This window comes from Ranitomeya imitator, chromosome 3, assembly GCF_032444005.1.
Source record: "Ranitomeya imitator isolate aRanImi1 chromosome 3, aRanImi1.pri, whole genome shotgun sequence".
In the NCBI taxonomy this organism is placed as follows: domain Eukaryota; kingdom Metazoa; phylum Chordata; class Amphibia; order Anura; family Dendrobatidae; genus Ranitomeya; species Ranitomeya imitator.
This window is the reverse complement of record NC_091284.1, coordinates 61,550,106-61,562,539: the sequence shown is the minus strand read 5'-3', so window position 1 is coordinate 61,562,539 and position 12,434 is coordinate 61,550,106. Positions and strand designations below refer to the sequence as shown.

General features: G+C 42.5%; 1 protein-coding gene across 1 annotated transcript in view; it reads right to left on the bottom strand.

The window, feature by feature from the left end:
- The window catches only part of SAMSN1 (SAM domain, SH3 domain and nuclear localization signals 1), a 59,536-nt gene that overhangs the window by 27,573 nt on the left and 19,529 nt on the right, over nucleotides 1–12,434 (bottom strand). Inside the window, exon 3 of the mRNA XM_069759731.1 lies at nucleotides 4,068–4,114. Coding sequence (XP_069615832.1) covers nucleotides 4,068–4,114 — 47 coding nt within the window. The remainder of the gene's footprint in view (nucleotides 1–4,067; nucleotides 4,115–12,434) is intronic.

Below are 12,434 nucleotides of genomic sequence, written 5' to 3'. Positions count from 1 at the left end.
AGTCGGGCACAAAACTCCTAGACAGAGCATCCGCCTTCACATTTTTAGAGCCCGGAAGGTACGAAATCACAAAGTCGAAGCGGGCAAAAAATAACGACCAACGGGCCTGTCTAGGATTCAAGCGCTTGGCAGACTCGAGATAAGTCAAGTTCTTATGATCAGTCAATACCACCACGCGATGCTTAGCTCCTTCAAGCCAATGGCGCCACTCCTCGAATGCCCACTTCATGGCCAGCAACTCTCGGTTGCCCACATCATAATTACGCTCAGCGGGCGAAAACTTCCTGGAAAAGAAAGCACATGGTTTCATCACTGAGCAATCAGAACCTCTCTGTGACAAAACCGCCCCTGCTCCAGTCTCAGAAGCATCAACCTCGACCTGGAACGGAAGAGAAACATCTGGCTGACACAACACAGGGGCAGAACAAAAACGACGCTTCAACTCCTGAAAAGCTTCCACAGCAGCAGAAGACCAATTAACCAAATCAGCACCCTTCTTGGTCAAATCGGTCAATGGTTTGGCAATGCTAGAAAAATTACAGATGAAGCGACGATAAAAATTAGCAAAGCCCAGGAACTTTTGCAGACTTTTCAGAGATGTCGGCTGAATCCAATCCTGGATGGCTTGGACCTTAACTGGATCCATCTCGATAGTAGAAGGGGTAAAGATGAACCCCAAAAATGAAACTTTCTGCACACCGAAGAGACACTTTGATCCCTTCACAAACAAAGAATTAGCACGCAGGACCTGAAAAACCATTCTGACCTGCTTCACATGAGACTCCCAATCATCTGAGAAGATCAAAATGTCATCCAAGTAAACAATCAGGAATTTATCCAGATACTCACGGAAGATGTCATGCATAAAAGACTGAAACACAGATGGAGCATTGGCAAGTCCGAATGGCATCACTAGATACTCAAAATGACCCTCGGGCGTATTGAATGCAGTTTTCCATTCATCTCCTTGCCTGATTCTCACCAGATTATACGCACCACGAAGATCTATCTTAGTGAACCAACTAGCCCCCTTGATCCGAGCAAACAAGTCAGATAACAATGGCAAGGGATACTGAAATTTAACAGTGATCTTATTAAGAAGGCGGTAATCAATACACGGTCTCAGCGAACCATCCTTCTTGGCTACAAAGAAGAACCCTGCTCCCAGTGGTGATGACGATGGGCGAATATGTCCCTTCTCCAGGGATTCCTTCACATAACTGCGCATAGCGGCGTGTTCGGGCACGGATAAATTAAATAATCGACCTTTAGGGAATTTACTACCAGGAATCAAATTGATAGCACAATCACAATCCCTATGCGGAGGTAGGGCATCGGACTTGGGCTCTTCAAATACATCCTGATAATCAGACAAGAACTCTGGGACCTCAGAAGGGGTGGATGACGAAATCGACAAAAATGGAACATCACCATGTACCCCCTGACAACCCCAGCTGGATACCGACATGGAATTCCAATCCAATACTGGATTATGGGTTTGTAGCCATGGCAACCCCAACACGACCACATCATGCAGATTATGCAACACCAGAAAGCGAATAACCTCCTGATGTGCAGGAGCCATGCACATGGTCAGCTGGGCCCAGTACTGAGGTTTATTCTTGGCCAAAGGTGTAGCATCAATTCCTCTCAATGGAATAGGACACCGCAAAGGCTCCAAGAAAAACCCACAACGTTTAGCATAATCCAAATCCATCAGATTCAGGGCAGCGCCTGAATCCACAAACGCCATGACAGAAAACGACGACAAAGAGCATATCAAGGTAATGGACAGAAGGAATTTGGACTGTACAGTACCAATGACGGCAGACCTAGCGGACCGCTTAGTGCGCTTAGGACAATCAGAAATAGCATGAGTGGAATCACCACAGTAGAAACACAGCCCATTCAGACGTCTGTATTCCTGCCGTTCAACTCTGGTCATAGTCCTATCGCACTGCATAGGCTCAGGTTTAACCTCAGGCAATACCGCCAAATGGTGCACAGATTTACGCTCGCGCAAGAGTCGACCGATTTGAATGGCCAAAGACAAAGACTCATTCAAACCAGCAGGCATAGGAAATCCCACCATGACATCCTTAAGAGCCTCAGAGAGACCCTTTCTGAACAAAGCTGCCAGCGCAGATTCATTCCACTGAGTGAGTACTGACCATTTCCTAAATTTCTGACAATATACTTCTATATCATCCTGACCCTGGCACAAAGCCAGCAAATTCTTCTCAGCCTGATCCACTGAATTAGGCTCATCGTACAGTAATCCGAGCGCCAGGAAAAACGCATCGATACTACTCAATGCAGGGTCTCCTGGCGCAAGAGAAAATGCCCAGTCTTGAGGGTTGCCGTGCAAAAAATAAATAATAATCAAAACCTGTTGAATAGGATTACCAGAAAAATGAGGTTTCAAGGCCAGAAATAGCTTACAATTATTTTTGAAACTTAGAAACTTAGTTCTATCTCCAAAAAACAAATCAGGAATAGGAATTCTTGGTTCTAACATAGATTTCCGATCAATAGTATCTTGAATCTTTTGTACATTTATAACGAGATTATCCATTGAAGAGCACAGACCCTGAATATCCATGGCCACACCTGTGTCCAGAATCACCCAAATGTCTAGGGGAAAAAAAAAAAATGAACACAGAGCAGAAAAAAAAAAAATGATGTCAGAACTTTTTCTTTCCCTCTATTGAGAATCATTAGTTAGGCTCCTTGTACTGTTATGTCTGCTAATGAAAGGTGTTATGAAGGCAATCCAGAGACACAGTGTGCCTAGCGATCAGAGCGCACACAGTGATCTGACAAATACCCAAAAACAAAAGAACGAGCTCTGAGACGTGGAAACTCTGTAGACTGCACACCTGATCCTATCCTAAACACAACTAAAAGCGGCTGTGGATTGCGCCTAACAACTACCTATGCAACTCGGCACAGCCTAAGAAACTAGCTAGCCTGAAGATAGAAAAATAGGCCTGACTTGCCCCAGAGAAATACCCCAAAGGAAAAGGCAGCCCCCCACATATAATGACTGTGAGTAAGATGAAAAGACAAAACGTAGGGATGAAATAGATTCAGCAAAGTGGGGCCCGATAATCTTAGACAGAGCGAGGACAGTAAAGCGAACTTTGCAGTCTACAAAAAACCCTAAAGCAAAAACCACGCAAAGGGGGCAAAAAAGACCCACCGTGCCGAACTAACGGCACGGCGGTACACCCTTTGCGTCTCAGAGCTTCCAGCAAAACAAAAGACAAGCTGGACAGAAAAAAAACAACAAAATAGCAAAAAAGCACTTAGCTATACAGAGCAGCAGGTCACAGGAACAATCAGGAGAAGCTCAGATCCAACACTGGAACATTGACAAGGAGCCAGGATAGCAGCATCAGGCGGAGTTAAGTAACGAAGCAGTTAACGAGCTCACCAGAACACCTGAGGGAGGAAGCTCAGAAGCTGCAGTACCACTTGTGACCACAGGAGTGAATTCAGCCACAGAATTCACAACACGTAACAATCTGTCTGCTTTGGAGACGCCATTCGAAGCCTCCGTCACAAATTGATACCAGACAAATCAGCACAATAGTCTTATGAGCCAGAATGTGTCCCATCATCTGTGTCCCATCATCTGTGTCCCATCATCTGTGCAATATCCCAGTCTGAACTGGCAGATCGGGGAGATAGTTAAATAATAAAAAACAACAGAATGGGCCAGCGCAAAGTAGCCGCCAACATTTGGCCAACCGTGCCGCACTCTTGCAGTTTTAACTATCTATGGCTGAGTCGATCTTATGGATTTTGATTTTTGAGGCAATTTCTGCTGTCAGAATGATCAAAATATAGTGCCCAACTTATACAGAATTTACTGTAATTACTTATTTTTCACAGTGTTGGTAAGCAGATCTCTAAATAAATTAACGTTGTCCTTTGTTCTTCTGTGAAGACCACGTTTCATCATCACGTCGTCAGCTGTAGTAGGCAACATACTGTACCTTTATTTCAGCATCAGATACATTTATGGCTGACATGGATATAGTTTTCATGTGTTCTCCACTTACTTTTTACGTATTTTGTTTGCATCCGTAGCATTCATTTCCGACATTTCCTTAAAAGAAAAAGTAAAACAAAATAATGAAATTAAAAGCGATAATAAACTCGTTTTTGCCCAGAAGACTTTACTAGAGGAACCTGTCACCAGGTTTTCCCAATAAAAACTACAACCAACACCATTAATACTTTTTTTTACTGTATTCTAGCAAAAGGTATATAAGTCCTCAACCCCCTCTGCATAACCCCAATAATATCTTTTATAGTCCCCCATACGGCGCAGTCTAGTCTGATGGGCAGGGCTTGTCTTACTTCGTTGCTTCCTCTCTCCCGGCAATCACCGTCCTCCTTCCCTGCTTCATGTGAATGATGAGTTTTACACATGGTGTCCCCAGTTGTGCTCCTGCACAGGCGCACTACTCTCTGTCTTGTTGAGGGCAGGGCAAAGTACTGTAGTGCGCATGCGCCGGCTTTACTCTTGGGTCAATGGTAATCTTTGGCATCTCCCGTCGCATGCACATTACAAGACTTTGCTTTGCAGTCAGCAGAAGTACACCTGTGCAGGAGCATGATTGTGGACACTGTGTCGGTGACAAAGGACATATTACCACATAAAGTAGGCAGGAGGACGGTGATTGCAATGAGAAAGGAGGCGCCGCAATAAAGGGTGTGGACGGGCCTGTTCCTGCCTTTGAAGACAACGTCGAGTGTCATGCTTTTTACTGCATTTTATTGTGCCATGTGAAGTATGTTCAGTGTTATGTGGTTTTTATTAATGTGATGTAACTAATGCATAGTGTTGTAGGTACTGATGCTGCTGTGTTAAGGTAATGCATACTCTCAGTAACATTCACTCAGCTCAGGTATACGGTAATAACGTAGCTTAGTGCTTAAGTTAGTATTAGTACTGTGGATACATTAAAGCAAGATATATTTAAATGTTTGGGACTAGCCCATACTAGGAGGGGAAGTAAAGCGGGAACCAACTCCTGGTTTAGTGAGTCAGTGAGAAAGTTAGTGAAACTGATCGTTGGAGGCAAGGTGAAGTTCAAGGTGCAGTGGGCTGGATGCACGGTGTGAACAAAACATTCTGGCGGTATGAGGTCAGACAAAACTCCCTGTGGACATTCCTGCAATGTCCGGAGCCTATGACTCGATACAGGTGCTGTGAAGAGTACCTTAAACCCCTTCCGGGTAGAGGAAGATGAACGTGGAACCGCTTGAGGGAACCGTAATGGATCTCGGTAATATTGTGGTGCTGGATAGGAAATCCCTGGGAATAACAGTATCAAAGTAGGGATAGTCCGAGCTAAATGTAAGAAAATTATTGAACAAAGCGAGTGGCGAAGGGTGCTGTGCCTGATACTGCGTGTAAAAGACTGATGTACTTGAACTGTCCAGTAAATCTGAACTTGTTAAAACGAACCAGGTGTCCCGTGATGTGTGTGGCTGATCCGGGAACTATCGACGTGGAGACACCCAAGGCTTATGGCCTGTAAGTAAGTGTAAACCTCCATGCACAGCACAACACTTATAGATTGGGACACGGTTTTCTTGTAAAGTGCCAGGGCGTGATGGAGGAGCAGCCTACGGCTACCGTCCTAGTCACCTTGCACAGCAGCAAGAAAAGTGACACCCATCGGACCAGACCATAGCATGCCATATGAGGGGGATTATAAAAGGTATTTTTTGGGGCTTTGCAGGGGGGTTGGAGACTTATATTCAGCTTGCTAGACTGCTGTAAAAGATTAATTAAAGGTGGTGGTTATAGTTTATATTGGGAAAACCTGGTGACAGGTTCTCTTCAACATAACGCTTGTGAACTACTCTCATCATAGATTGTATGTTGGGAGTGCTCCTAAGGAAGAGATCAAAGATGCCCAATAAACTGAGTATTAAATGATGACATAAACTACAGTGTGTCCATAAAGTCATGGTGCACTTTTGACCAGTCACTGGAAAGCAACAAAAAACGATAGAAATGTGAAATCTGCTCCAAATAAAAGAAAAACTCTCCCAGTTTCATACCTATTCAGTGTAGTTTGATGTGGGCTCCATTTGTTGCCCTAGACACATCCAAACAATAGTGAAGTTTTTTCCACACACGGGTAAGGACGTCTGGTGTAAGAGAGTGAATTATATCTGTGATTCTCTGTTTTAAGTGATTAATGTCGTTGATATATTCAATGTACACTTGTTGCTTCACATAACCCCAAAAGTAAAAGTCTAAGGGCGTCAGATCCGCGGATCATGGTGGCCATGGCTTGACAGAACCCCTGCCTATCCACCGCCGGGGGAATGTTCTATCCAGAAACTCATGAACCAAGGTGGCGTAGTGTGGAGGAGCGCCGTCCTGTTGAAAGATGACACCTTTTGGAAATTGTGGCACTGCATACAATTCCAACACGTCAAGATACGTGTTTGCCGTCACAGACCACTCCGTGAAAAAAAATGGGCCCATCACCTTATCATGCATCAGGCCACACCACACGTTCACTTTAGGGGTGTTACCTTCATACTCAACGTAGGCATGAGGATGTTCAGCAGCCCATATTCAGACGTTATGGCGATGAACATGTCCACAGATATGGAAGGTCACCTCATCACTAAACACAGTCTTCTGCAAAAATCTTGCATCATTATCAATCTCATGAAGCATATCTGTAGCAAAAGCGCATCGTTTGGGTCAATTCGCCGGTTTGATAGCGTGCAACAGCCGCAATTTGTATCCCATAAACAGAGACGTTTCTTTAACACCTTGTTAATCAGAGTTTAGTTTATCAGGGGTTAGTCTGACTGGGCTCAGCGACAGCTTAAATGAGTTTGTGTTGTTTGATTGGTTCTTGTTATCTCTCCTCATGAACAGGTCTGATATGATTTGGCCACAGAAAGCGTGCCAGAATGTAAATTATAAATAGATCCTGTGACTGGTCAAAAGTGCACCATGACTTCACGGGCACACTGTATATACTATAGGGTAAGGCTGAACACGGCCTTACTTTAGCATGAATTATTATTTTTTACAAATAGGTCAAAAGGAAATGTGTTCTCTGTTTAGATGTTGGGTAGGGAGCGCTGTGAGAAGAACTGATTTTTATTGCTTCATGGCAGTATTAAGGCTGGGGTGACATAAGTGTATAAATGATGGGTCTGATTTTCACCCGGAAAAGTGGGATGATTTTTTACTGAACAGTTATTAATTTTTTACAGGACAAATTACAGTTTCCCCTCTGACAGACCTGCAATATATCCATAAAAATCAAATGAAACGCTGATTGTCCTTATGGGATCCGATTTTTTTTTCTCGCGCTTTTCCGTTTTTGGAGTGAAATCGCAGGATGTTGTGATTTTTCCTGACTCTGAATACAGCTGAGAAAAAAAACACGGCCTCAGTGAATTACATTGTTCCAAGTGCAATATCTTTTTTTATCGGATTCCACTCGTTAGAGTTATGCGCTCGTGTGAACGAACTCCATACCCGTCATTGTCAGTAAATGGCTATATTTCCAAAAGATTTAGTAAAGTGAAACCGCTATGGAGAACTGAAAAAAAGGACAATTACTTACAACTAAGATTTAATGTAACATTAAGAAAAAAAAAATGGTTGCATTATATATGGTTCTAACAACTAGGCCAATGCATAGGCCCTGTGTCACCATCTACTGGGTACAAATGAAAGTACAAAAAGTCAGATTTTCCTGTTCTAAGGTTTAAGTGTAACGCTATGTGCCCACGATCAGGAATAGCAGCGTTTTGGACACAGTGTTTTTTCGCTGCCTCCAAAAGGCTACGTTCTAATTAGTTAAATCGGCAAGTTCTTAGGGAACTATGCGGATTTAACGCATCTAATGAATGGCTATGGGGGAATCTACACAGCAGAGACTAGCATCTCCGCTGCCGAAATGAACGTGCTGCGGCTCGTAAAACCGCTCCGCGAGTCAGAATACGCAGCAGTGGTCGTGGGATTTCCATAAACCACATCGGCTGTGCTTGTAATGTAGAATGCAGAGTTTTGGGCATCCAAAACATTGCTATTCCTAATCGTGGGTGCGCAGCCTAAGGGGTTTTTCAGGAGTGCGACACTGCTGACTTGTGCTGCTTTATAGCCCCAACCCCCTGAGGAAGCCTGTGTGGCGAAACTTGTTGGGGTGGCTATGTGATGTTTTTAGGTAGAATGAGTGTTGCCTGTATATTCTTGGAAGAGAGATTCTAATTGAGTCGCTTCTAATCTATGAACTGAAGTCATGGTAGATATACAGGCGCACAGTTGTGCATAGAAATTAGAATGCTCTATTAATCAGACAGATCCTAGAGATTATAATTGTTATTGTAATTGCACAGGCACACTAGTGTGTTTTTTATTTCCCCAGCACTATTTTTAGAATGTACAATAAAAGTCATGTTTTAATGCATCCCTTAATTATGGTTTATTTACCCTCTGGGTAATTTGGTGACATGAATTTGACCATGGTTAATCTCTTTTTGTCAGAGCCAATTTTTTTTTGCGCTTTGTTTTATTCTCCTCTTCTTCGAAGAGCCATAAGGGTATGTGCACACGTCCGGATTTTTAGCGTTTTTTTTGCGGAATTTCGCTATAAAAACGCTATAATTCCGCATCAAAAACGCTAAAAATATGCATCCTATCATTTAGAATGCATTCCGGAATTTTTGTGCAGATGGATGCGTTTTTTTCCGCAAAAAAAACGCATACCGCAAAAATTCCGGACATGCTCATTCTTTTTGCGGATTTTTAGCGGATTCCATGATAAAAGGAAACTCAGGAAAAAAAAAAAAAACGCCAAAAATCCGCAAAAATTCCGCGCAAAATCCGCGCAAAAACCGCGCAAAAACCGCGAAAAATCCGCGCGGAAAAAAACGCAAATTTCTGCCAGATTTCTCCGGATTTTGTCAGGAAAAAAACCTGACGTGTGCACATACCCTTAATGCTCAGATTTTCCACAAATGGGGCGATGCCAAATATTTTTCTTTCACTATTATTATTTTTTCTTTATAGACTGGGCAAAGAGGGGTAATTTAAACTTTTTTGTTTTATTTATTTTTAAAACTTTTTTTAATTAACTTTATTTCTTTTTTTTTTTTAGTCCTCTGGCCGACTTGCGCCTACAACCTCTTTATCACTTTTACTATGTGTAAAGTAAAAATAACGATCTTCTATAAAGCCCAGCCCATGTCTGCGCTTTATAGGAGTGCAAAGACGGTAGCGATGGGGCCTTCAGTAGAACCCTGGCTGCCAGTGAAAACCACTGGGATCACGTGATTGCATTGCGGGTGGTTAGGGGGCGTTGGAATGAGTGACCCACTGGGATTACAACAGTTACATGCTGCTGTCACAGAATGAAAGCAGCATTTAAGTGTTTAATCAGCAGCGCTGGTGTAGGAGGCAAGCACTGGCTGTATAACACAGCTGACACCCCTTCTGTATGTATGGTATTGCAGCTCAGAGAATGCAGAAATCCCTGTATTTTCAAGAAGCACTGCTCCTCCTCCCAGCAATATTTTTATCCTCTTAATATATTGCAGCCATCATATTATATAGCACTGTGTACTTACAATTGCTCATTCTGCCTTTCTACCCAGATAATTCTTCTCTTTTCTATGACATCACGAGATTAAAAACAGACTAGCTGAATCCTTCTACCTTCTGTGTAGAAAAAGGAGGTCAATTTTGTCTGCACATCATAAGTTGCTGCAAAAGTCCTTGGCAGGGGAGAGGATGGAGCAGTGGGGTCAGGAATTGAGGGGGGATAATAAATGTAGGAACAAGAGACTTCCTGTTTCTACATAGATCAGAGAAAAGAGAAGAATTTACTTGGTAGAAAGGCAAAATGAGCAATTGTAAGTGCACAGTACTGTATAATATGATGATTGTAATATACTGTATAGAGGATAAAAACTTTGATGGGAGGAGGAGAGCTTCTTTCATGATTAGTAAACGTCCTGTGGTCGGACCTCCACTGATAAAACACTGATGATGTATCTTAAGGATAAGCCATCATTTAAAGGGAATGTGCCACCAAGTTTTTGCTATGTAATCTGAAAATACCACAATGTAGGGGCTAAGACCCTGATTCCAGTGATGTTTCACTTGCTGGGCCGCTTCCTGTCATTTTGATACAATCACAGCTTTCTCTGCTGCAGATCTAGCAGAGTTCTTAATGCTGAGCTCTGTACAACCCTGCTCACACCACTGATTGGCTGCTTCCTGTGTATACTGACAGTGGTGGGGGCGGGGTTAGATGACTAGGAGGCACAAGACAACTAGTCCTGTAGTGATAATCTCCTGCTGATAAAACGCTGATGTTATTGAAACAGCAACACGCATCCTAGTAAGCGACACATTACTGGAATAAGGGTCTCAGCCCCTACATTTATTTATTTTACCCACATATATAGCGCCATTCATTCCACAGCACTTTACATTCAGCAGTAGTTATGTCATTCCCTATCGGTATGTCTTAGGAGTGTGGGAGGAAAGCCACGCAAACACAAAGAGAACATACACACGCCATCATCATGGTGTTCTGATGACACTGATCATATTTTAAAACAAATTTCCTTGGTCACTAAGGGATTATCGTAGGCTGCATGTGATTCGCCCAGTTCCTTTCCACTTGTTTGTTTGCATCTCAACACCATTAACTACAATATAGTGCGAACGGTAATACCAGGCATGGCCTATCAACAAAAGTGGCGCTGTGTCTGGAAACAAAATATGGACCTCGTTGTAGGGTTTTTTGTCAGCTGGAGAGAAATAGGTCTGTAACCAAGGCTCTAAAGCATCTGTGAACTGGAATGTTTTTTTTTGCCTACACTGCTTATTAATTTTCTCCCGGTGACATTATTTCTAGTTCTAGTATTGCTCGGCTTAACTTACTGATGCTGAACATCTGTTAACAACTTTTGCAAAGAGGTCTCCAAAGCAATTTAGGATTAAGATCTTACGTATTCTAAATGAAAGTCACCAAAGCCCCTTCTGCTTTCTGTGCGGTATGTATTCGTACGTCGGTTTACGGAAAAAATGTCATTAATTCAATTTATTTCATATAAGTTAATTATGTTAGTTTTTTTTTAATTGTTTTATTTTTTTTAAATCCAGCAATGGCCTTTGCCTGTAAGGTCGCCCCCGTCTGTGCCACAGCACCCAGCAGGTAGTGAACAGCTTCCAGGGTGCCAGGACCACCAGATATTGATTATTTCAGTGTAGGGACTGGTATCAACAGTGGGAATTGGAGTCAGGATGGAATATGTAAAATCAATGTTCCATTAGAAAGAATAGCAAGATTATAAAATGGACAATTAACCCCGACCGCTGCAGCCTTATGGCTCTGTAGACAGCGCTTACAGGGGGTTTAATCTGTATCCAAGGGTTCCAGATGGTGGGAAACACTGGGTATTTCATCTGGCCATGCTCCTGAAAAGATCCTGTTAATCGCAGTATGACTCGACTTATTCCTGGCCAATTGGAAGAGGGAAGATATAAGACAAAGAGCTGCAGAACAGAGGCCGCCCCAAGCCAAAAAGTCAGATCTGAGACCATATTTTACAAGAGGATTCAGATCCGGGACATCAGAATGTGAAGATCATTGATCATCAAAAATGAGAGCAAAAACTCAGTAAATTCAATTATTTGTAAATATAAAAGTTCCGCACAATACTTTTACGCAGGTGGGAAAAAAATGCTGCAAAGCAAGAAATAAAAGTGGTAATTGCATTTTGTCAATTGATAAAAAATAAACTATTTTCGCTTACAAGAAAAAAAAGAAAAAACGTTACAAGGAATGTGTCATCAGAAAATGAGTCTTTAATCATGTTTTTAGAATAAATTTTTTTTTTTACAATTTTTATGCAATTCTTTTTATTTCTCATATGTTACTATCTATATAAGAAAAAGAAAATAAAAAATCTTGCATCTTTTGCCTAAAATGCCTAATACTAGACTTATACTTCCTGTTCTATACACTATTCAGCTGTCTCATTATTATTGCAGACAGGATTACAATCAATCTTTAGGCCGGTTTCACACATCCTGATATTTCCGATACCGTAAAAAAAATGGCACCGGAGATGTCAGTGTCCGTGTGTGTAATACCTGCAGCACACATGTGCCACATCAGAACCACACGTAGCAACGCATGAGAAGCAGCGGTACAGTAAGCGCTGTTCCCCAGCGCCGGGTGCTGAACACGGCTCTCATCATTCTCCCCTGCTCTGCCTTCGATCAGTGCAAGCAGGGGAGAATGATGAGAGGTTTATTCAATGATAACAGTGACAGCAGACGGTGGCTGATGGGAATATTACTCCCATCAGCCTTCCCCTGCTGCTGCTAATAACAGTGACAGCAGGAGCGGCTGATGGAA